General features: G+C 44.6%; 1 protein-coding gene across 1 annotated transcript in view; it reads right to left on the bottom strand.

Moving 5' to 3' along the window:
• Positions 1 to 292: 292 nt before the first annotated feature.
• Positions 293 to 26,365, bottom strand: part of tpm4a (tropomyosin 4a) — a 39,527-nt gene continuing 13,454 nt past the window's right edge. The window contains exons 2-8 of the mRNA XM_063032509.1: positions 23,691 to 23,824; positions 22,589 to 22,706; positions 21,548 to 21,618; positions 19,084 to 19,159; positions 17,247 to 17,309; positions 11,151 to 11,220; positions 293 to 2,106 (exon numbers count right to left, since the gene is read on the bottom strand). Of these exons, the coding sequence (XP_062888579.1) occupies positions 2,024 to 2,106; positions 11,151 to 11,220; positions 17,247 to 17,309; positions 19,084 to 19,159; positions 21,548 to 21,618; positions 22,589 to 22,706; positions 23,691 to 23,824 (615 nt within the window). The 3' untranslated portion in view covers positions 293 to 2,023. The remainder of the gene's footprint in view (positions 2,107 to 11,150; positions 11,221 to 17,246; positions 17,310 to 19,083; positions 19,160 to 21,547; positions 21,619 to 22,588; positions 22,707 to 23,690; positions 23,825 to 26,365) is intronic.

Raw genomic sequence — 26,365 nt, 5'->3', positions numbered from 1 at the left:
TAGGAATAAAACCAGGACATGTATTTTCCACAAGGGGAAGTAAATTTTGACATTTGAAATTTATTTCCAAGAAGGTGAAGATGCTGGTGGCCAGCAATAAACCAAGTGACAGCTGAACTTCCCGATTTTCCTAGCGACTGGGGTCAGGCAGGAGCTCTCTCTCTACTTGGGATAAGTATCACCCAGTGTTACTGAAGCTACAAGCAAATGGACCAGTCAAACAAAAAAATTTGTACTTGGGATAAGTATTACTGATACTTATTTCAGTGTTACTGAAGCTAGAAGCAAATGGACCAGTCAAACAACAAGCTTTCTTTAGCAGTGAGTCATTTTATTTGCTAATCAGTCAACATCACCAGTGCAAAATTTAGATCACATCATTCCCCAATTTTAATCCAGTGCTGTCCACTTTTGATGCAAAAGGCATCTTGTTTCGGTGTTTAAGGTCAAGCATGTGTGGGATTTGTTTAAAACAGTAAAAACAAAATCTGTGTAGTCACAGCTTGTGCAGAGGGGAGGCATTCTGGTACTTTTCTAAAGGGGAAAATAGCTTTTGATTTTGTTTTGGGGCCACAGTTGATCAAATATTCTGATTCCTCTGAAGCAGAATGAGATGGTCCAGAGTGAAACCAAGGCTCATTGAACAAGGTGATAAGAAGTTACTAGGGCAACCGACATGACTACAGAGCAACTCAAATCATTGACTGTTTTGATGATTTATCCACGATTAAACACACAAACATGTTGAATAATGCCTGAGTGAACAGACTGGATGGGAACTCATTCAGCAACTGTCGGTTTTCTACAGTGCCTGACATGGGTTGCTTATTAACCTCTAAAATCTTGCTTGTAACAGACACTGGCCATTGAACAACAGACAGCACAATTCTTCATGCACGGACTTGTATTGTTGCACCTGCTTACAGATGGGAAATTATGGGAAGGGGAACTGTGGCCCAGCCTAAGCTGTGGTGTCAGGGTGGTACCTGTCCTCAACCTCCAAATTGTTCTAGCTGGTGAGTGGCCGATTTCACACTCTGCGGCAAATCTAAATCAACAGCTACTTTCCTCTTTTTAAATGCAAATAAGCTTTCACCCACTGAGCAAAAGTATTGTAGCATACAAGGTAAATGGTTACCTTCCATCCAATGGCACAGGGCAGTACATAACTACTCACTTGAGTGGTGGAGGTGACACTGACTGGGGGCTGGAATGCAAGATTCTCGTGAAGCTACAGTGGGCCAAGGCATTTCTCTAATTTTAACTAGTGTTTTCCATTACCCTACACAGGAAAAAGAGATAGATTACTTTAAAGAACATGATGTGAACATAACCAAACTTCTAATATTTTGACTTTTGGTTCTTCCAATCACAGGAGACGTAGAATGACTACATTTTACAGACTGTGGTGCAGATCAAGTCAAAGAGCAACAACTTTGGCACTTGAGTTTTTCATCCCTGGTGGTTGTGAGAAGGGAGACAAGTAACCTTGACCCACAAGTAACCCTTGAATAACTTGTTGCAAGAGTTGAGGAGATCCAGAACCAGAGGAAACAGCCTGCACTGCCAGTCACCATCCAAGATCTACCTCACCCACTGAAACCAAGAACAAAGCTAGCGATTACAATAGTTGGCAGCACAATACACACAAAGAGCAACAGGCCAATGATATTTCAGGGTACAGACTTCACCTGAAGAGTTTAACAAGATGTGGAGCAGGTTTGTACCCCAAACCCTGCAGCTCCTGCCTCACATCCCAGGAGAGACACTTACAGAGCTCTGTGTAATGTAACAATAGGAGAGAGACTGTGTGTACATAAATTGAGGGGGGAGGGGGAGGTGGGGAAGGGAAGGAAAGGAAAGGAAAGAACTGAATAGCGTGATAAAAATTCTACAAAATACAAAATTAAAAACTTTGGTCCACATTCAGTGAATCGAGCTCAGTCGACACTTGAAGAAGAGGATGATATGGAAATATTGAGTCATGAACAGTCGGATGCTGGGAGTTCTGTTGCGGAACTCTTTACAAGTTGTGCAGTTCCTGTAGAGTTTGATCGAGGACCTGGTGCATACCTATGTTCTCTTCTTTTGCTCGAGTAACTTGCTCTGTCAAAGCAAGAGGGAGAAGTGGCAGACCAGTTAGTGATGCTACAGTGCAATGAATTTTAAGACCACAGTGACCCTGTTGGTGCGCAGGTGGGGATGAAGTGATCAGCCCAAAATAACTTATGGAGTTAGTCAAGTTTGGAATAAGTTGACAGGCTACAACATGGGGGAGGGGAAGAAGAGAGACAGAACTAATGAGATTCCTCCATTGGAAGCTGGAATGAACCCAGTCTGGGAACATGCAAATCAATGCAACTGACGTGGCCCAGTGATAAAGGTTAGTTAAGACAAGTGCTGCAGACCTATTGCTAATAATTAGGGTGAGGATCTTCAAATAATTTCACCTAAACCCAAACTAGCAGATAACATAATCCAAATCACTTTGAAAGCAGGCTCCCAGAGAGCCTCCTCATGCCGAGTTACCTGGGGCACTGGGGTAAGAGACAAAACAGCTGAGCAAACTGTGGTGACAACATTGGGAAGCCATGTGGAGCGGGGCTGGGCTGGGCTGGGCTGGGCTGAAGCAGGTGGCACCATTCCATGCGAGAGGCACCCGAAAAGGAACACCGGCTTAGGAACTTACCCCAAATACCAAACTTAAGAGAGGCTTTATCCGAATGCTGCACAGCCAGTAAACCAGAGGGAAGGTGGAGAGAGAGAAGCAGGGAGGGTTGGAGAACAGGGAGAGAGTTCTAGACGACGGCAGAGAGTTCTAGAGCAGAGGTCAGCAGGACTTGGAGAAAGCCGAGATTGTTAGGACTATCACTCATCTGATCCGAAAAACCCCTTTTGAATCTCTTCATACAAAATGTATCTGGTAACAAAAAGAAGGAACATGAAAGATATCACCCAGACCTCAGCTTAGTCATGACTCATACAGTCTGAGCTTTAAGGCAGAAAATCTATGAAACCACTGAGCAGAAACACCATTACTTGCTCTCACTTTGAACTGGAGTCAGGGGCTAGTGAGCTTGAGATTATCACCCAGATTTAAGTCAGCACCACCACCTATTAATAAATAACAGGACCATGGGAAAATTGGTTCAAACACCCAACTGTTCACCATGGCTGGTGTTCATCTCTCTGATACGTGGTTCCACTCCGGGGATTCGGACCTATCATCTCGGCTGGTGTTCCAGTGCAATTCTGAGGGAGGGCTGCCCTGTTAGGGGTGTCTTTTGGATGTCCAGGTCTGCCCTCTCACTGGACGTGAAAGGTGCTGTTATTTATTTTCTTATTTAGCGGTACAGTATCCAGCAGTCCCTTCTGACCTTTGAGCCACACCACACCAGCAAGCCCACAACCCTGATTAACCCTAATCTAATTGAGGGGCAACTTACCATGACCAATTAGAACATAGAACAGTACAACATAGTATAACCCTTTGGCCCACAATGCGCCGACCCTTAAACCAACCACCTTAAATTCCTCCATATACCTACCCGGTACGTCTTTGGACTGTGGGAGGAAACCAGAGCACTGGGAGAAAACCCAGGCATCCCTTGAGGACATACAGCGATTCCTTACAGAACGGCAAAGTAATTGAACTCTGACCTCCAGAACAGCCGTGGCACCAATAATAGTGGAGAGCCCAATGCCTTGGTTAGTGCTATCCAGCAGATAATGAGACTAAACAGATACCCAACCACTGTCATATTTTGTGCAAATCCATGGACAAAAGTGACTATAAATCTAATTGATTAAAAGCTCTGGGGAGTATGAAGACCTTGGGTGGTGCCTTCTAAATGCACTGATCATAGGCTATTCCATTTCCACAGGCTCCAGCAACCCACTATTAACATAAGACAGTAAGACATAGGAGCAGTTAGGCCATTCGGCCCATTGAGTCTACTCCGCCATTCCATCATGGCTGATCCTGGAGCCCACTCAACTACATATACCCGCCTTCTCGCCATAACCTTTGATGCCCTGACCAATCAGGAAATGGTCAACTTCCGCCTTAAATACCACGGACTCTGCCTCTGCTGTAGTCCGTGGCACAGCATTCCACAGATTCACGACTGTCCCGTCACACCTTCCCTAGACAGAGTGCAGCTCCCTGTATACTGTCCTATCACACAGTCCTCGACACAAGAGTGAAGCTCAGTGATTACAGACAGCCTAACTGGGGGCCAACAACGTGCTCCTCATGGGCAGCACAGTGGCACAACAAATACGGCGGCAGAACCAGACCCAGGTTCAGTCCTGACCTTGAGCACTGTTATGAGTGGAGTCTGCACTTTCTTCTTGTGACTATGATGGCAGAATATCGTATTAATGGTAAGACTCTTGCCAGTGTGGAGGATCAGAGGGATCTTGGGGTCCGAGTCCATAGGACACTCCAAGCAGCTGCGCAGGTTGACTCTGTGGTTAAGGCAGCATACGGTTTACTGGCCTTCATTAATCGTGGAATTGAATTTAGGAGCCGAGAGGTAATGTTGCAGCTCTATAGGACCCCGGTCAGACCCCACTTGGAGTACTGTGCTCAGCTCTGGTTGCCTCACTACAGGAAGAATGTGGAAGTCATAGAAAGGGTGCAGAGGAGATATACAAGGATGTTGCCTGGATTGGGGAGCATGCCTTATGAAAACAGGTTAAATGAACTCGGCCTCTTCTCCTTGGAGCGACAGAGGATGAGAGGTGACCTGATAGAAGTGTATAAGATGATGAGAGGCATTGATCGTGTGGATAGTCAGAGCTTTTTCCCAGGGCTGAAATGATTGCCACAACAGGACACGGGTTTATGGTGCTGGGGAGTAGGTACAGAGGTGATGTCAGGGGTAAGTGTTTTACTCAGAGAGTAGTAAGTGCGTGGAATGGGCTGCTGGCAACAGTGGTGGGGTCTTTTAAGCGACTTTTGGATAGGTACATGGAGCTCAGAAAAATAGAGGGCTATGGGGAAGTCTAGTAATTTCTAAACTAGGGACATGTTCGTCACAAGTTTGCGGGCTGTAGGGCCTGTATTGTGCTGTAGGATTTCTATGTTTCTACGTGGGTTATCCTGGTTTCCTCACACATTCCAAAAATGTGTGGTTTGGTGGGTTAACTGGCCGCTGTAAATTGTCTCTATTGTGTAGCTGAGTGGTAAAATCTTTGGGGCAGGGGGTGGAGCGAGCTATGGCAAGTCTGGGAGAATATAAAAATGGTCAACAATGTGTAACTGGATGGTTGATGGTCAGTGCAGGGATAGTGGGTGAAAGGGTCTGTTTCTGTACAGTACTGACAAATACAGCTATAGGTACCAATCCACTCTACAAGTTGGCAGCTGAGTGAAAGAAACACCTGCTTCTTGCTTCAGTTCAATTATTGTCTTCACTGCAAGGAGCTACCATCCAAATCAGTTGTAAACTTACCTGTCTCCTGTTATTAGCTCATAATAGCTTGGTACAGCAACTGCTTTGCATGTGACCACAAGATACCGTGGAGAGTTATGGACACAATTCAGCACTTCACGGAAACCAGCCTACCCTCCACGGACTGTCTACAATTCTTGTTGCCACAGTAAAGCAGCATAATCAAAGACCCCTCCCACCCTGAACATTCTCTCTTCTCCCACTGGGGGAGAAGATACAAAACCCTGAGAGCATGTATCACTAGGCACAAGGACAGTTCTGTCCCACTATGAGTAGTTCCCTAGTACAACAAGTTGGACTCTTGACCTCACAATCAATGTCGTTATAATCTTCTACCTTACTGCTTACCTGCACTGCACTTTTTCTGCAAGCGTTACACTTTATTCTGCATTGTTATTGTTTTACCTTGCACTACCTCAATGCACTCTGCAATGATCTGATCTGTATGAACAGTTGACAAGACAAGGGTTTCACTGTAATCTTAGTCCATGTGACAATAATTAACCAATACTAATTCCATCCCTGGTTTTCAAAAAGAGGGGTGGCTTCACTGAACTAGTCTGGTTGGCACACACACTGCCATCTGATGGGTGATGGATGGCGCACTAACTAGGTGGGCTATTTTACTGAATGGTATTGGTTTAGTACTCATCCAGGCAAATGAAGGGAATTCCTTTGTGAATGGTGGCAAGATTCTGAGCACCTGGAAGTGGGTCACTCGCTACAGGATCTCCAGCTTCCAACCCACACCCGAAGCCACAGTATTTATGTACTGTAGCAGGATAACAGTGACCCCAGGATTTTGGCAGTGGAGGGAACACCACTGATCTTCATGCATCTTCTCTTGCAGGTGATGGTGACTCACTGTAATCGTTCTCAGATCCATAGTACTGGATCTCAGGATTCTTGCAATGAAGGATTTCTTCTTCTTCATGTACCTTGCGCGTTACACGCTTGGATGATCATGGCTCTCCACATCGAACGATCCCTCGCAGCGTCAATGATATCTCGCACACTTAGATCTGTTAGTTCTTTCACAGTGTCCGTATATTTTCTTCTTTGCCTTCCTCTTCCGCGTTTCCCAGGCATACGGCCTTGTAATGTAAGGCATTCTATTTCTCCCTTTCTGATGACATGGCCCAGGAATTTAAGTTTCCTCTCATTTAATGTTCTCATTAAAGATCTTTTTGTATGGGAACGTTGGAGTACTGTCTCATTAGTTACCCTATCCCTATATGATATTTTCAGCATTCTCCTAAGAAACCACATTTATGTTGCTTCTAAGTTTCTTTGGAGTTCTGGTGTTTTTGTCCATGTTTCGGAAGCATACAGCAAGATTGAGCAGATGTAACATTTCAGTAGCCTTGTTGTCATAAAAATATGTCTGCTGGTAAAAATGGGTTTCATTTTTTGGAAGTTGGTTTTGGCAATGGCAATTCTTTTTTTTATTTCTACTTTATTTCTAGCATCTTGTGATATAAAGCTACCAAGATAATTAAAGCTGGTCTTTTGTTCAATCTCTTGGTTACTGATATACAATTGGCAGTTGGGAGTATCCTGCTGTTTTGATATTACCATACATTTGGGTTTTTTTACAGTTGACGGTTAGACCAAAATCTGCACTTGTTTGTACTACTTTGTCCAGGAGGATTTGTAGGTCTTCTGCAGCACTTGCTATTAGGGTGGTATCGTCTGCATATCTTATATTGTTGATGTTAACATCTCCAATTTTTATCCCATCTAGGTCTTCTATTTCTCTGACAATCATTTCACTATAAATATTAAATAATTCCGATGAGGCAATGTATCTCTAACTCCTCTTCGAATTTTAGTCCAATTGCTTATATTATCATCAATTTTTACCGCCACCATTTGATTCCAATATAAATTTTGAAGCAGTTGTTGGTCCCTTCCATCAATGTTTAGTTTAGCGAGAATTTGAAATAATTTTTCATGTTGCACTTTGTCAGATACTTTAGTGAAATCAATAAAACATAAAAAGACATCATTCTGATATTCAATTGCCCTTTCTGAAAGCATTCGTAGTATGAAAATTGCGTTCCTAGTTCCTCTAACCTCAATATAAACCCATATTGCAGTTCAGAAGTTTCTGGCCTTAACCCGATTTTAATTCCACTCAGAACAAAATCTTTATTATGTGACTCATAAACCTGATTGTTCTATGATTTTCATAGTCAATAGTTCCAGGAATTTTTGGCAGAGTTATAAATACTGATTTCAAGAGATCGTCAGGCGATACACCAGATTCGTATATGCCATTAAACAGTTCAAGAATATCTATGCCCAGATCTTCTAGGGCTTGTATCATTTCCAGTGAAATTTCATCAGTTAGTCCTGACGAAGGGTCTCAGCCTGAAACGTCGACTGTACCTCTTCCTAGAGATGCTGCCTGGCCTGCTGCGTTCACCAGCAACTTTGATGTGTGTTGCCTGTACTTCTTTCTCCTTTTTCCACGTTTCAGTTTAATTTTTTTTTAAATAGTAGTTATTACTGAATGGTGATCTGAACCACAGTCTGCTCCTGGGTAGGCTTTAGAATTTGTGATACTATTTCTAAAGCGTTCATTGATGGTAATGATGGTAAAACTCTGGTTTTACCCAGCCCAAACTCACTTGTTGCCAATATTGGAAACACAGCTGTCACTGCTCAGCCCAACTCTGAATTTCTCCAAACCACTCACAGCTTATCCATCAAAACCTGCACTCCAAAGCCTCCAACTCTGCCCGGGACATCAGCCCACGTTAAAGGCAAATCATTTCTGGGCTGTTTTCCATCAGAGTCTAATAGCAGGCTGGAAGTGCCTGCTGTTCTGACCGTACCTGTCAGATACAGGACATCAGAGTTGTCACTGTCCCAGCACCATTTACATCTGCCCAATCAAACATGACCTTGAAAATTTCAACTGATCACAGGCCTCAGGCACGCCGAGCCCAACTGTACCCTGCAATAGCCTGGCACTGATCGGATGGTCCAAGGAGTGAGAGGTGGGGCAGATGGGTGATTAATGTCTACAAGGAGAATGCCTGCTGGGTTTATTGGTTCTCTCACACTCAGTATGAGGAAGTCCATTGTCACGTTGGTCCCAATGCAGAAGCAGGCCATTCGGCACTTTTACCAGTCCTACCCAACACTGAGGTCCTGCTGGAAGACCCCTGGAACATCAGGATTCAGGAAGGAGATTGCCAAGGATGATAACTGAGTGGGCCAGGATTTTTTTTATATATAAAGAAAAAGTGATCATATTGACTGTGGCTCTTGCAGCTCTGTAGTAACATACTCACTTTAGAGTCAGAAGCAGATGGGCTCACAGCTTAGGGCGAGACTGCAGTGGACCGGCACTGTTGGAGGTCTCAATTTTCATCCGTCCCCTCTGGTAGAGACAAGGATCCTAGGAAGTTACTTTAAGAGCTGAGAGCTCTAAGTTCCTAGTATTTCAAAGAATATTTGTTCCTCAGCCAGCACAATGGGCATGACGCCAAGCAGACTCTACTGCACTCTAATTACAACAGCAGCATTGCTTCAGATCTGCTTCAATAGCTGTCAAGATGGTTGGAATGAGGCAATGACAAACATACAGATCTTTTTCTCTAATCATCTACAGGTTATATTGGTATGAGAGAGATGGAGCAAGGTTTGTATAACTGAGAACAAATTAGCTTGGTACTATATGGAAGGATGGCAGGTTAGTTATAACTAAGGCAACTTCAAGGCTACAGCTACAAAAATCACCATACATTTATCAGACTTAACAATCAATAGATTCAAAAATGTTGATTATGTACTAGAAATGTAAAAAAAATAGGAGGAAACAATCTCAGCTGAGCCGTGAGCGGGAGAGTTCAGAGGAAAAGCACTGGTGTAATTAGCCAAATAATTACCAATGAACATCAGTAAGTTTAGATGTAAAAGGTGCACTGAGGCGAAGTTAGTGGAAGGAAGGCTGGGGTGGTGAAAGGTCATTTACAAGAAGTGAGATCATTGATGGCATGGTCTAACTGCTCAGTGACAGTTTTGATCTTCAGCTTCTCAACACAGAGTTCTTCTGCAGCTTTAAGGTGAGCAGAGAGAATGCAGTGGTGGGACAAGTGAAATGTTTAGTGGAAAATCAGTATAAAAAAGGTGAAATGGAAGTGAAAAGAAAAAAAAACAAGTAAAATTAATAAACAACATCTTTCAGCATTGACTTTTCAAGTAAATTGTATATCAAATTAAAATCAAACATTGTCCCTCAGTCTGAATAAGGCTGTTTTATACTGGGACTAAGCTCAACCTACATAAAGCTCCTTCCCAAAGATCACTGTGCCTAAGAGTGGGTTTTGTCACAGGTATCGCCGATTACAGTGTCGATGAAGATTGAGGCATCGAGGTAAATACCAAAAGCATGTGAGGGTTCAGCGCTGACTGCCTTCCTTTTGATTGCTGCCAAGAAGGAGTCTGCGAGTGGCCCATCACTGTGTGGCTTGCTGTGGCAGGTAGGTAGACCTCTGCACTTGTGTAGTGTCTCTCTCTTCACTGACAAAGGAAGATGTTACCATGGTTCAGTGAGTATGGATTGGACTATTGCATTTATGGACTATGGACTTTTTCCAGACTTAAGGTTTTTATATTGTGTAGTTTTCACCCATTTCTTTCCACTTTGTTGTACGAGGGAAGGGGGCTTGGGGTCGAAGTTCTTGCTCCATTTTGTACATGGGAGGAGAGTTTGGGTTCGAAATGTCCCATTTTGTACAGGTGAGGGGGGTTTGGGGTCAAAATTCTTGCTTCATTTTGTACGGGGGGGCAGGGTGGGTTTAGTGTGTGGAGGGGAGGGGGAGGGGGAGGGGGGATTACACCCCTGTTCTTTATTGTGCAGGGGGTGGGTTTGATGTTTCTCAAACATTATGATGTTCTTTCTTTGTTTCGTGGCAACCTGGAGAAGACGAATCTCAGAGTTGTATAGGGAAACCTACTTTGATAATACGTGAACCTTTGAAGCATCTTGCTTTGTTACTCAAAGTGTCTCTGAATGGCATCGACAAGCACTGGGTACAGACAAGGGGAGCCATTCAGCCCATTTATCTCATCTGCCCTACCTCTTAACATATAGGCCCTTTGCTCAGCCAGGGCAATGGCTGGCTGTTACCTGTCCTTTGCTGGTTAATAAGCTCAGTGAACTTGTGCCCTTCACACAGCTGCCCTGAATTTACTCTTCGTGCTACTTTCTCAAATAGCTTGTATTCTGAGGCAGCCTTTGCTCATGCTTACTGGACTACAAGGACAAATCTCACTGGTCACCCCTGCACCACCTTTAGAGCCTGGAAAGTCACTTATCTAAGCACACTGACCTGTAGCCCACCCTGTGTTATCATACAGTGGTGAGGTTTGGAAGCCAGTTCCTCAGTACCGGGTTATACAGATCTGTACTGAGTGGAGGGCTGAACAGTGAGGCTAAACAGTACCTCACAAGACTGCTGTTGGCACTCATAAGAGGAGCAATTGAGAAACAGTCTCTTCTCATAACCTCTGCTCCCTGATAATCCCAACAGCGTCTGTCCATTCAAAGAGAGGAAGGGGGACAGAGCCACAGCAGGCAGGCACCTGAGGGAAGGGAAAGGGTGCAGATCCAGATGAGTGAGAAATGAGAGAGAGGGCTGCAGGATGAATAAAAAAATTAAAACTAGATCTTCATACCTTCCAGTTCATCGATGGTCTTTTCCAGTTTAGCCACAGACCTTTCAGCAAACTCCGCACGAGTTTCTGCCTGCGAATCACAGCCAATATTTACACATCACCATAAGCTTGCACAACATCTCTGAGACTACTGGTCCCTGTGAGGATGAGTGGGGCTGCAGGAAGATTGAGCAACCTGGATCCATTCCAGGAGTTTGGGGGGGTGGGTAGGATGAAAGAAGAGAAGTGTAGTTGTAATTGGGGATAGTACAGTCAGAGAACAGACAATGAGGATTGAGAGTCCCAGAAGCTGTCTGTCTGCCTGGTCCCTGGATTTGGGACATCTCACCAGACCTGCAGAGGAATTTGGAAAGGAAAGATCCTACTACATGATCCATGTGGGTATCAATGTTGTAGGGAGGAGGAGGAAGGAGGATCTGCTGAGGGAATTTGGACAGCCAGGGACTAAATTAAAACAAAGAACTAAAAGGTAAACTCTGGATTGTCACCCGAGCCACATACAAATTGACACAGGGTGGATAAGATTAGTGTTAAACATGTGGCTCAAAGTTTGGTGTGGGAGAAGTAGGTTTGAATTCCTGGGACATGGCACCAGAACTGGAGAAGGAAGGTGATGTTCTGATGGGATTAACTTCACCTGAACCATGCGAGGACAAGGGTTCTTGCAAATCACATAACTAGGGCTGTGGATAGGGCTTTAAGCTAAATAGTAGGGGTCTGGGTTCAACAGCTTGGAAAATTATTAATAAAGTAAACTTTAGAAGCACACAGGAGAGGCTACAGAAGTCTCCAGAATAAAGAATAAGAAAAATAGTTTAGAAAGGCGTAAGAATTTAAGAGTTTAAGCAACATGGAGACAAAATTGAATATTTAATATTTAAATACAGGCAGTATGTGAAATAAGTTAACAATCTTGTAACACAGTTAGAAATTGGCAGGTACGACATTGTGGGCATCACAGAGCTGTGGTTAAAGAAGATCACAGCTGGGATGTAAACATCCAAGGATACACATTATATCAAAAGTACAGGCAGATGGGGAGAGGGAGAGGAAGTGGGGTGGCTTTGTTGGTTAAAAAAAAAACAAAATCAAACTCTTATAAGGTAACACAGACTCAGAAGATGCAGTTTCTTAACCTATCCACAGGGATTACAAGGAGGTCTCCAAACAATAGCCGGTACATGGGGTACAAATTACAGTGGGAGATAGAAAAGACATGTAAGAAGGGCAATATTTATGGTGGATTGGGAAAAATCAGGTTGATACTGGATCCCAAGGATTTTGTAGAATGCTTTTTAAGGCAGCTTGTGGTCGAGCCAACTAGGGGAAAAAGTAATTCAGGCTTTGGCGTTGTGTAAGAACAAGTTTTGATTAGGGAGCTTAAGGTAAAGGAACCCTTGGGGAGCAGTGATCATAATATGATAGAATTGACTCTGCAGTTTGTGAGGAAGAAGCTAGAATCTGATGTATTGGTATTACACTTCAGTAAAGGTAGCTACAGAGGCATGAGAAGGGAGCTGGCCAAAGGTGATTTGAAAGGGATGTTAACTTGCAGATTAGGTCAGCAATAAGGGAGGCCGTTGCAACATTAGTATTCATTTCAAGACGACTAGAATATAAAAGCAAGGATGCAATGCTGAGGCTTTATCAGGCATTGGTCAGCCCACACTCAGAGCACTGTGAACAGTCTTGGACTCCTTATCTAAGAAAGGATGTGTTGGCATTGGAGGAGGTGGATGAGAATGATCCCAGGAATGAAAGGGTTAACATACAAGGAGTGTTTGATGACTGGGACTGTGCTCCTTGGAGTTGAGAAGAATGAGAGGGGATCTTACTGAAATTGAATGGCTCAGATAATGTTGGTGGGTCCAGAGGGCACAAAGAAGGATGTCCTTTTAGACAGAGGGTGCTGAATCTGTGGAATTCATTGCCAGATGGCTGTGGAGACATAGTCATTAGGTATATTTAAAGCAGAGGTTGATAGGTACTTAATTCGTAAGGGTGTCAAAGGGAGAAGGCAGAAGAATGAGTTTGAGAAGAAAATAATTCAGCAATGATGAAATAGCATAGCAGATTCAAAATGGGCTGAATGACCTAATTCTGCTCCTAAGACAAAGGAGCAGAAGTCGGCCATTCGGCCCATCGAGTCTGCTCCGCCATTTTATCATGAGCTGATCCATTCTCCCATTTAGTCCCATTCCCTTGCCGTCTCACCATAACCTTTAACGGCCTGGCTACTCAGATACCCATCAATCTCTGCCTTAAATACACCCAATGACTTGGCCTCCACTTCACCACCCTCTGACTAAAAAAATTTCTTCACATTTCTGTTCTGAATGGGCGCCCTTCAATCCTTAAGTCATGCCCTCTCGTACTAGACTCCCCCATCATGGGAAACAACTTTGCCACATCCACTCTGTCCATGCCTTTCAACATTCGAAATGTTTCTATGAGGTCTCCCCTCATTCTTCTAAACTCCAAGGAATACAGTCCAAGAGCAGACAAACGTTCCTCATATGTTAACCCTCTCATTCCCGGAATCATTCTAGTGAATCTTCTCTGTACCCTCTCCAATGTCAGCACATCCTTTCTTAAATAAGGAGACCAAAACTGCCCACAGTACTCCAAGTGAGGTCTCACCAGCGCCTTATAGAGCCTCAACATCACATCCCTGCTCCTGTACTCTATTCCCCTAGAAATGAATGCCAACATTGCATTCGCCTTCTTCACTACTGACTCAACCTGGAGGTTAACCTTAAGGGTATCCTGTACGAGGACTCCCAAGTCCCGTTGCATCTCAGAACTTTGAATTCTCTCCCCATTTAAATAGTAGTCTGCCTGTTTATTTTTCTGCCAAAGTGCATAACCTACACTTTCCAACATTGTACTTCATTTGCCACTTCTCTGCCCATTCTTCCAATCTATCCAAGTCTCTCTGCAGACTCTCCGTTTCCTCAGCACTACCTGCCCCTCCACCTATCTTCATATCGTCAGCAAACTTAGCCACAAAGCCATCTATTCCATAATCCAAATCGTTGATGTACAATGTAAAAAGAAGCGGCCCCAACACGGACCCCTGTGGAACACCACTGGTAACCAGCAGCCAACCAGAATAGGATCCCTTTTATTCCCACTCTCTGTTTCCTGCCAATCAGCCAACGCTCTATCCACGTATGTAACTTTCCCGTAATTCCAAGGGCTCTTATCTTGTTAAGTAGCCTCATGTGTGGCACCTTATCAAAGGCCTTCTGAAAATCCAAATATACAACATCCACTGCATCTCCCTTGTCTAGCCTACTGGTAATTTCCTCAAAAAATTGTAATAGGTTTGTCAGGCAGGATTTTCCTTTAAAGAATCCATGCCGAGTTCTGCCTATCTTGTCATATGCGTCCAGGTACTCTGTAACCTCATCCTTGACAATTGACTCCAACAACTTCCCAACCACCGATGTCAAGCTAACAGGTGTATAATTTCCTTTTTGCTTCCTTGCCCCCTTCTTAAATAGCAGAGTAACATTTGCAATCTTCCAGTCCTCCAGAACCATGCCAGGATCTATCGACTTTTGAAAGATCATCGCTAATGCCTCCGCAATCTCCACAGCTACTTCCTTCAGAACACGAGGGTGCATTCCATCTGGTCCAGGAGATTTATCTACCTTCAGACTATTCAGCTTCCTGAGTACTTTATCTGTCGTAATTGTGACTGCGCACACTTCTCTTCCCTGCCACCCTTGAGTGTCCGGTATACTGCCGATGTCTTCCTCAGTGAAGACTGATGCAAAATACTCTTTCAGTTCCTCTGACATCTCCTTATCTCCCATTACAATTTCTCCAGCATCATTTTCTATCAGTCCTATATCTACTCTCACCTGTCCTTTACTCTTTATATACTTGAAAAAGCTTTTAGTATCCTCTTTGATATTATTTGTGAGCTTCCTTTCATAGTTAATCTTTTCCCTCTTAATGAGCTTCTTGGTTTCCTTTTGTAAGGTTTTAAAAACTTCCCAATCCCCTGTCTTCCCACTAATTTTTGCTTCCTTGTATGCCCTCTCCTTTGCTTTAACTATGGCTTTGACTTCTCTTGTCAACCACGGTTGCATCCTTTTTCCACTTGAAAATTTCTATTTTTTTGGAATATACCTGTCTTGCACCTTCCTCACTTGTCGCATAAACTCCAGCCACTGCTGCTCTGCTGTCTCTCCGGCCAGTGTCCCTTTCCAATCAACTTTGGCCAGTTCCTCTCTCATGCCACTGTAATTTCCTTTACTCCACTGAAATACCGACACAACAGATTTCGGCTTCTCTTTTTCAGATTTCACAGTGAACTCAATCATGTTATGATCACTGCCTCCTAAGGGTTCCTTCACCTCAATCTCTCTAATCACTTCCAGTTCATTACACAATACCCAATCCAGTACAGCAGATCCCCTAGTGGGCTCAACAATAAGCTGTTCTAAAAAGCCATCTCGCAGACATTCTACAAATTCTCTCTCGAGATCCAGTGCCGACCTGATTTTCCCAATCCACTCGCATGTTAAAATCCCCCACAATTATCATAACACTGCCCTTCTGACAAGCCTTTTCTATTTCCAGTTGTAATTTGTAGTCCACATCCCTGCAGCTGTTTGGAGGCATATAAATATCTGCCATCAGGGTCCTTTTACCCCTGCTAATTCTTAGCTCAACCCATAAAGATTCTGCACCTTCCGATCCTATATCACCTCTTTCTAATGATTTAATATCATTTCTTACCAATAAAGCCATGCCTCCCCCTCTGCCTACCTTCCTATCCTTCCGATACGCCGTGTATCCTTGGACGTTCAGCTCCCAGAGACAAGCATCCTTTAGCCAGGTCTCAGTGATGGCTACAATATCATACCTGCCAATCTGTAGCTGTACGACAAGATCATCCACCTTATTCCTTATGCTGCATGCATTTAAGTACAACACCTTAAGACCAGTATTTGATACTTTTCACTTTGATTTCACTGCAACTTTATTGCACTGCAACTCATCCCAATGGCTACAAATTTGCCCCATCACCTGCCTGTCTTTCCTGACATCTTTACTGCTCACTATCTTAGATTTATTTGTTTTCCCCTTCCTCTGCTCTATCATTCCGGTTCCTATCCCCCTGCCAAATTAGTTTATACCCTCCCTAACCGCTCTATTAAACCTTCCTGCCAGGATATTGGTCCCCTTCGGGTTCAGGTGTAACCTGTCCTTTTTGAACAGGTCATACTTCCCCCAGAAGAGATCCCAGTGATCCAAGAATCTGAAACCCTGCCCCCTACACCAGTCTCTCAGCCACGTATTCATCTGCCTGATCCGACTATTCCTGCCCTCGCTAGCACGTGGCACAGGTAAGTCTTATAGTCTTGAATTATTGGAAAGATTACGTCAACTCTATGGAACAGTAATAGATTCAGTCTAATGGAACTGGAGTTACTAACAACCTACAACTGGTTCTGTTAGAAACAGAAGCACGTTTTGATGCTGAACAGTGAGCAGAAGTGTCACTCAAGCAGAGCTGGACATACAGCTGGAGCCTGACCACTGCTGACCTGTCCATTAACTGTCTCTGTCTTTGTAAAATTATTCCTCAGTCTTCACAACCTCACTCGTGTGGGTTAGCTCTTCCAACCCCTCCCGCAGGCTATTACAAAGTCAGAGCCACATCAGCATGAGAACCCAATCCTAATTGTGCAGCACAGCGAGCAGAGGATTCGATTAAGTGTTACAGAAAGAACTGTGCGGACCATTGGAATGGATTGTCCCACAGTCCCATTTAAACAACTCCAGGGATATTAAGCTGGACCTGACGCATGAAAAGAGAAAGATTGTGAAGAATGGCAGATAAGCATAACATTCAGTAAAATAGGGCCACTGTGACTAACAGCCAGCCCAGAGTTGTTACCGAATAACTTGCTAGAAGTGATAAAATTAGCTTACGGCTGATTTCAACAGAGCACAGCGGGCCTGAGGAAGTTAATTCACCCAGGCCCAGGCCCAATTGTGGATGGCACGAACATCCATTAGATGCAAAATCTGTGCTAGGTAAGTGTGCAACGTCAGAGGGTTTTACGAGGGACTTACCTCCTTGAGTTTGTCATTCAGGATCTTGATCTCATCTTCATACTTATCTTCTTTCTCTGAGTACTGCCAACAGAAGGACAAGTTAGTGAAAGCCAAACATCACTGTCACCAGTCCTGTCATACTCCTGTTACGATCAGTTATCAAGGATCATGAAGAATAAAAGGAAGCTAGTCAACCCCTTAGATGGGATCTGCCCTTTAAATAGACCACAGCAGATTGATACTTCATGTCCATCTACTCAACACATACTTTTAAACACTCTTAAAAAGATCTACAGACATCTCATTTCCAACTTTTGTGACAAGACAGTTCCAAATTTCTGTATCCTTAGAGTTTTGAGGAAAAGTAATTAGATGTTCCTCAAGACCCAGATGAGGGTCACACTGCTAACTGACTGGTGTGTTTGTGCCTCCTCACAAACCCCTGTCCAGTTTTACATCAAAGTCTCTTTCCCTGAGATTTCAGCCTATTATTACAGTAAAACACTGAGGGCAAGTGATGCTTTGGGGCTGAGTTATAGATGAGATAATGGACATCCATACCATTCCCTTCTCTGGGAATGAGAGGGTTAACATATGAGGAACATTTGTCTGTCCTTGGACTGTATTCCTTGGAGTTTAGAAGAATGAAGGGGGACCTCATAGAAACATTTCAAATGTTGAAAGGCATGGACAGAGTGGATGGGGCAAAGTTGTTTCCCATGATGGGGGAGTCTAGTACGAGAGGGCATGACTTAAGGATTGAAGGGCAGATTCAGAACAGATGCAAAGAAATTTTTTAGCCAGAGAGAGGTGAATCTATGGAATTTGTTGCCATGGACGGCAGTGGAGGCCAAGTCTTTGGGTGTATTTAAGGCAGAGATTGATAGGTATCTGAGGCCATCAAAGGTTATGGTGAGAAGGCAGGAGAGTGGGACTAAATGGGAGAATGGATCAGCTCATGATAAAATGGCGCAGCAGACTCGAGGGGCCGAATGGCCAACTTCTGCTCCTTTGTCTTATGGTCTTATGGACTAAGATACACATAAAAGATCTCTTGGAAGAATTCAGAGATCTTTTGCATTGTTCTTAACAATATTACCCTTCAATCCCAAACCAGCATTGCCCCAGCAATGATCTGTGTTTTCACACTGGACCTTTTTGACTGGATGACCATAACTTATTCCTATGGCAACCCTGATCTCACCCTACAGTTATTTTCTTTATCCAATCCATCCCCTTCTGACTTTCTCTGCAGCTGGACTTTCAGTCTTATTCCCAGCTAAAGGGCATAGGTTTAATGTGAATGAAGGAAGATTAAGGAGGATCAGATTGGTGAGTTGTTCCACATGGAGGCTGGTGGGTATTTGAAAAGAGCTTCTTGAGGAGATGGGTACAATTTCAGTGCTTACAAGATATTTAGACAGGTTAATGGATAGAAATAGGGATTGGGCTAAACAAGGGCTAATGGGATGAGCATATGAAGGTGACCTGGTCAGCACAGAAGGGTAAAGGACCTGTTTCTGTGCTGTACAACTATGATTAATTTAAAACCCACTTTTGTTATCTCTTTCTCGGTTCTGATGAAGGGTATTCAACATGAAATGTCAACTCTTTCTCTCCACAGACACATTAAATGTTTCTAGCAGCTGCAGCTTTTAAAAAAGTTTTCATGAACCATTTCCCAATTCGTCACCATTCAAACACTCAATTCACATCAGGAAAGAAAGACACTGACTAATGGATCTGGTGAAGAACCTGGGATTGATTACCGTAGAGACAGCAAAAATCAAACCATTACTTCAAGCGTAATTCAAACCTAATCTCAGCAGGAATTGAATAAGGATCATAGACTCACCTTTTCTGACTGAGCCTCCAGTGACTTGAGATTGTTGGTGACATTTTTCAGCTGTTCTTCTAGGTCGCTACACTTCCTGTGTGAAGGAGATCGGAAATGCGTAAGTGTGGCAGAGATCATTAGTGACTGGTGGCCACCAGTAATCTCTACAGGAGGCGGTGGGAGCCCACCCTTTCACACATTCAACTCAGTTCAGGAAAGGGGAGTGAGTGATCAGTCATTATCGGAGATACTAACCCACTATAAAGTCTCACCCAAATCCCCACATATTCTTCCCACCAACATCATGGACAATCGCACGAAAATAATGTCGCAAGTAGAATTATGGACAGAACTCGTTATGTTGGTACCCATCCTCTTAACTGCTTACTTATCTTTCCCCGACATTCATCTCCTTACATTGTTTATCCCATTCTTAGAAAAGTTGACGGTGACGGACTTTAGGAAGACCAAGCGTGCACTGCTCCCTATTCCTACTGATGGTGAGAATGTGGATGTGGCAAGGACCTACAAGTACCTGGGGATGCACCTGGATGACAGACTTGGGTGGAGCACCAACAGAGGCTGTGTACAAGGGCCAGATCTGCCTCTACTTCCTGAGGAGACTGAAGTCCTTTGGAGCATGCGGGCCTCTCCTTCACATGTTCTACCAGTCTGTTGTCGCCAGTACAATCTTCTATGTGGTGGCGTGCTGGGACAATGGCATCAACATGGGTGAGGCCAACATGCCCAATAAACTGATTAGAAAGGTAGGCTCTGTTGTAGTAGTCGAACTGGACATAGTGGAGGCTGTGATAGATCAAAAGACCCTCTGGAAAATCCAAGCAATACTGGATAATGATTCTCACGCTCTGCATGCCACCTTGGCTAAACAGAGGAACACTTTTAGTAACAGACTAAGACAACTGCACTGCTCCAAAGAACGCTATACAAGGTTATTCTCACCCTCGGCCATTTGGCTCTATAATGAGTCAACCTATAGCCAGGGAAGTGATGCCCCTGCTGTTAGACTGTTTGAGGTTACTTTTTTTTTATTTCTTCTCTTCTAATATTTCTATATTTGTGCACTTGTAATGCTACTGTGACACAGTAATTTCCTTTGCGATCAATAAAGTATCTATCTTTATGTGCTACCTTGTCACATTGTCAGCAAATTGCCTTATTGAAATATCGACGTATTGAGATGTTCAATACCAGTGCAACGTCCTTCCTTTTTAAAAGTAGTCTACTCTGAATAGTTTTCATATACTTGTATTACTGTGGGTTGTTCAGCACAAGCTCTTGTACAGGAGTTGTGGTCTGTATTTTATTGCCAGTGTTGTTCAGTTCTGGACTCCATACACCAAGTCAAGGCAATCTCACAGTATTGTGTCCAAATTCAGGACCGGAGCCACAGATCCCACTTACATTGTAAGAAAAGAATCTTCTAATTGATACAAACATCACTATACCACCAGTCATCTATGCAACAACTTGAAACAAAACAGGTCAATTTTCCTTTCACCTCACACTGATTTCATTTGCCAGCCTACGACATTTCTAGATTTTAGTTATATTGATCCAGGACTATTTCCCAAACAGTATCAAGAAAATGGCTGGCCTCTGATCCCCAGTTTTCTCTGAGTTTCCTTGTGTTAAAAGAGGTCACATTTGCAATTTCTCTGTCCTGGACACCCAAGATGACCAAGCAGTTCCAGGGGCAAGATCTGTTTAGGTCCCTATCTGGTGTTCTGGGATCAGGGAAGAGTTTACCCAGCTACCTTTTTCTTCTGCATGCAAGTACCAGTGGGGAAAAGACGTGCCACGGTCATGAAATGTAAACTCTCAACCAAGGCTGGGGTAACAATGTAGAGCACAAAAACAAAGAAATCCTTAAACATATGCAAGAAAACAGCAGGGACTGTGTTCTTAGCTCATGAAGGAAGGCCCAATGCTGGGTCTTCCCATGGAGAGGACATGTTCCAGCCGGAAGCATTTGAGAAACACAGATCAGACCACCATCAGGTCTGGACTTGCTGTGGAGAAGCTCACAGTACATGTAACCATGTAGCTAACTGAGCTCGTTCAGGGAGCCAAGAAACAATCTGCAGCTGTTAGCTCTTACACAAGGATATCACCCTGATCAGGTGCCAATGCCCACCTGACTCCCACCTCAGAAAGGATCCCAATTCCCACCTACCAGCCTGACCATCATACCCTTGATACCCAATCTATCATTCACCCACATCTCCGGACTGCATGCTCCCAACCCCAATCCGAACGATCCAAATTTACATGAGATTGACTGTCTGTGAACCTTGCCCCCACCCCCCCACTTTTATTCCATCATCATCAGCTGAGGAGTCAATGGCCATGCCAAGATCCTGAGATGCTTGGAGACCCTGGATAAGTTATGGCAAAGACGCAGCTCAGATAAAAAAATCTCAGCCTATGCATCAACAGCCGGCTCGTTCATAACACTTACATCTCCGCCACTTCAGCACGCTCTTCGGCACGCTCCAGCTCTCCTTCTAGGATGACCAGTTTACGAGCCACCTACACAGGGAGATTTGAAGTCAGGATCACCACCATCATTGAACAAGCTCAGAGAAACCCTGCCCTCCCCGCCTCATGGCACGTACCACCTCAGCAGCTCCCAAAACCGCAACCTCTACCGGCAAGGACAAGGACAGCACACGAATGCGAACCGCATTACCTGCAGAGCCCCCTCCATCATGACGTGCTTATCATTTGACTCTCCCTGTCCTCTCAGCACCGAAGCAACACCTTCACCAGAACAGCAATGGCTCACATACGAAGATTATCACCACCTACTTTATGGCATTAAGGGACGGGCAACAAATCCCCACAGAGCAGAGCCCTGGAGAAACGAGCCAAGTGCCGTGCCCCCACATAGACCTGCTGCCCTTGCCCTCTCCCTCTCCCTGGTACTCTGGTCCCGGGTTTGGGGAGTCTAGCAGAGTTGTTTGGGTGGCAAGTTCTATAGCAGGCGGCAGAAGGAATACCAATCACAGAGCTGCTCAGCCTGGAGTTCCTTTCACCACTCAAGCTGCATTCATACAGGTAGTGGGGAGCTCTCCAGTTTTAGAAAACCTCTGATGAAGTGGTTAGTGCACAAAATTCAGTCAATGAGCTTGCAAAGGTACAGATTTCACAGTGACAGTGTCATTGGCACGGACAGCAGTCAGGAAGCAGGAATAAAGGCTGTGGCAGATGGTGATAAGTGGGATCACACGTCTGCTTCTCTCAACGCAGAATCACTCTGAATGAAAGATCAGAATATAATATTCCCAAAAAGGCTGACAACTAAATCAGGAAGTGTTACGATTCATCAGGAGGAGGCAAAGAAGCCGCGAGGTGATTTAGTGGAGTGAGTGAGTGAGTGGCCCGGCCCTATAGCAGGTGCAGCAGTAACATGGACAATTGGGGCGCAGGTGTCTGACGACAAAACTGCTGGGTAGCTGAGGGACGTGCTCACGCTGGTTATTCACTGGCCTGCACTCACCTCTTCATACTTGCGGTCAGCCTCTTCAGCGATGTGCTTTGCCTCCTTCAGCTGGAGCTCCTGAAGTTCCATCCTCTCCTCGTCCTTCATTGCACGGCTCTCAATCACTTTCATGCCTCTGTTGAGTGAACGCATGGTCAAAGCAATAGGAGCAGAGTACTGGGTCAGTGGCATCTCCTAACCAGGTCAACATGGTGACAGTGACATTAATATACTTCACCAAAGATGGCTCCAGGAACGGGCTCAACCCCCCACACTATTTACATGCAGATGTAACTTCCAGTACACAAATGCTTAACATCACTAACTGCCAGGGACAGATTCCACCACTGGATGGAGATGAATGGAGCCCAACCCAAAAGAAAGAACTTCGCAGATCTCCAAAAATAATTCATGTGGAATTAGTGACAACCCACAGCATAAAAACAGGTCATGCGGCCCCCCTGATTCATGCAGTCCATGAAGAACATTCCAGCCCCCTCTCTCAGGATCTAGGATGACTTGCTTCCACTTAGACTTGAGCTGGTTGACGAGGCCACCGTGACTTACTGGTTCTGCCATAGGGGCAGGTGGGCAGTGCACTCACCCTACTGATAGCACTGGCCTCTGTGGGCTCCCAGAGAGCCGAAGAGCTGGGCAACCTCCTGAAAGCTCTTCTTCCATTTTGATTGGTCAGAGCCAGGGGTTCACCAGTAAGATTTTGAGAGCATTTTTGAAAAAAAACTCTCAGTGATCAAGCTTAGAGCAGAGTGTCTGTCTCAGAGATGTTGACACTGCAGTCTCCTCACCAGTACGGGCTGAGTGAGTTTGATGCTGGGGATGTCAATGATACTGGCTCACCCACTCTGCCCACATATTTGCAAGATTGTATGGCGACAGGCTGTTCACCCTCTCCAGTGCTCCAAGGTGCCTGGTAGTCCATATCTCTGTAACTCACTGCTCTTCATTTCCATGTGACTGCAGGAGTGAAGAGAGCTCACCCGTGGTGACCATACATACATACATACATACACACACACACACACACACACACACACACACACACACACACACACACAGTCTCACACTCGCTCCAAGTGGAATACGGCAGTGTAATGCTCACCTCTCACTCTCATCTGCTGCTTTCTCTGCCTCCTCCAGCTTCTGCAGGGCAGTGGCCAGGCGTTCCTGGGCCCGGTCCAGCTCCTCCTCAACCAGCTGGATCCGTCGGTTCAGACCTGCCACTTCACCTTCAGCCTGAGTGGGAAGCAAAGGAATCATTTCTTGGAATGCTGGGACCCTGCCCAGGCAAGCTGTCGTTACAGGAAGCACACTACAACTCCTGGTTGTTACAGGAGTACTGTAGCAGGGTCATCTCAACCCACAAGGCATGTCACAGCTTCCCGCCCTTCTATCAATATCAAAGAGGTAATAAATCATGGCCGGTCACAGTTACTGAGCTGATGTGTCTGTGTATAGATGCACCTTTGACCACAACTCCCATTACAAGTAGTGCACAGACCAAGCTAGAACCACTGGGCAGAGACTAGTGCCTGATTCAGCATCCCTCTCACGTGGTTGACTAAATGCAGCATACAACGTCTACCAACTGGTCCATGACAAGACTGTGTAGGGGTGGATTCTGGAAGTTAAAAACTTTATCACTCCTGTATCGGTCATCAACATTCCTGGAGTTGGTTACAGCTGGCAGATGTTTTTGAAGTGTACACACTAATGTACTGGAAGAAAAAAATAATAGCAACTAACAGGCAAAGAAACTCCACAGACAACAATGGAATATTGAAAAGAAAAACCACAGATGCCAGATATCTGAAATAAGAACAGAAAATATTGGAAACTCTCAAAAATTCATGCAGCATCTGCAGAGAAAAATAGAAGGTGAATGTTTCAGATCAAAAACCAGAAATGACAAAATGATAAACTATGGAATATCAATCAGATAACCTGTTCTTGCAATTTCAATATAAGGCTGAATGTGCACAACAAGGTCAGAAAGTGCAGAGTCTGGGAAGAAGCAAAAGAATGGATTCCTACATCTTCCGGATAGAAATCAGAGATAGGGTGCAAAGGACAACTTCAAGTAAGATGATGATGCGTGCGTTATCTCAGGCATTTCACTTGCAATCGCAAGATTGCGTTAGACAGTAATGATGCAAGTTACCACAGGCTTGTTACCCTTGTCTGATGGAGGGACATGGCACAAGGAAGCTGTGTAGCCACAGCTGTAGTGAAGACTAGGCCTCAGGCCTCAGGCTTGCCTGCTGCAGCACAGCAGGTGGAAGACATTCCAGAGCTGATCTGGGGCTGCCCGCTCCGGTCAGTGCTGCCCTCACATGTCAAGCAGTGGAATGACAGGCAGGATTGCCTGTGTCTGTGCAGTGCCGGACGACTGCAACACCGACTGCTGGACGTTGCTGCTCAGGGTCTCGGACTATCTGCCTTTTAAACCAAAGTGAACGTTTTCTTGCTCGCTGTTTTGAATGTTTTGCAGCTTGGCCCCAGAGGGATGCTGTCTCGCTCAGCGTTCCTGCCACTCTCGTTTCCTGCCTAGTACAATCTATCTGCACCCAGACCATAGCACCCCCTGTTAAAAACAAAACTCTCAATGTACCCATCAAACCTTCTCGGAAATGTTACAAGTGAACCCATATCTATCACTTCTGCTAGCAGATCATTTCACACTTACACCACCCTAAGTGCCGAGGTTCCTCCTCAAAGTCCTTGAATATTCATCTTAAATCTATGACCTCTAGTTCTAGTCGCACCCACCTCCAGAAGACATTAATAACTTCCAAGATTGGTAAATAACTGGCAAATGAATATTGATGTATGGTAGTAGTGAACTTTGATATACAACTAAAGCAATCACTCATTACTAATGAGGGTAGAGTAAAGAAACAATGGGATCTCAAGGATAAATTCATCAATTGTTGAAAGTGGTACTCAGGTCAGGAAGACCATAAAACAGGCCAGTCTCTCGGGTTCATTTCTAGAGGAGCAGAACTCCAAAGCAGTAAAGTTATGCCACACCTACTTTGAACCTTGGATGGACCACATTTAGAAGACCACACAGGGAATATAGAGAGGTGTGGAAAAGATTCACAAGGATACCAGAAATGTTGTGATATACTGGGCAGGAAAGGATGAACAGTCTAGGTCTTTTCACTCAGGACTAAATGAAGATCTTTAAAATGACAAGAAGTTTGGAGAGAAGATGCAGAGAGACGCTTCCACCACAGGGAAGAGCACAACCAAAATATGGCAATGAAAGCTAATCACAGAGCGACTTACAGCAAATGTGTTCACCAAAACATTATTGAAAATGTGGAACATGCCACCACAGGCAGTGACTGAGGTAAAGAGTGGATGCATCAGAGTGATGAAACACGAGGGGGAAGGGTATGAGTCTGAAGAGAAAGAAGACAGGAGACACTGGAGTGGAGCTTCAGCTCACTGCTTCATGGTGACGTCTAGGCTGGTCTGAGGCAACTCCAACACATAAGTGTTAAGCACAACAGACCAACAAAACTGAACAGACTAAACAAAGAATGAACTTCAAGAACTCTGCAAAAGCAGCACACGTGGATCACGGGCCTTGCAGTGTGCTGACACATTCGGTGTTCACAAGAAGCCACAGGAATGTGAAGGGGTATGACTTATGCCTGACAGAAGCCATTCTCAGCACATGATTCACTGATTCTAATGCCATCGTGCCTGGCATTGGGCCAAGGGGCAGGGAGCCATTTATCCTGGAAGGAGACTGGCCAACCACTCAGG

Source organism: Mobula hypostoma, chromosome 24 (genome assembly GCF_963921235.1).
Source record: "Mobula hypostoma chromosome 24, sMobHyp1.1, whole genome shotgun sequence".
Lineage (NCBI taxonomy): Eukaryota > Metazoa > Chordata > Chondrichthyes > Myliobatiformes > Myliobatidae > Mobula > Mobula hypostoma.
This window is presented reverse-complemented; position numbering and strand designations above follow the sequence as displayed.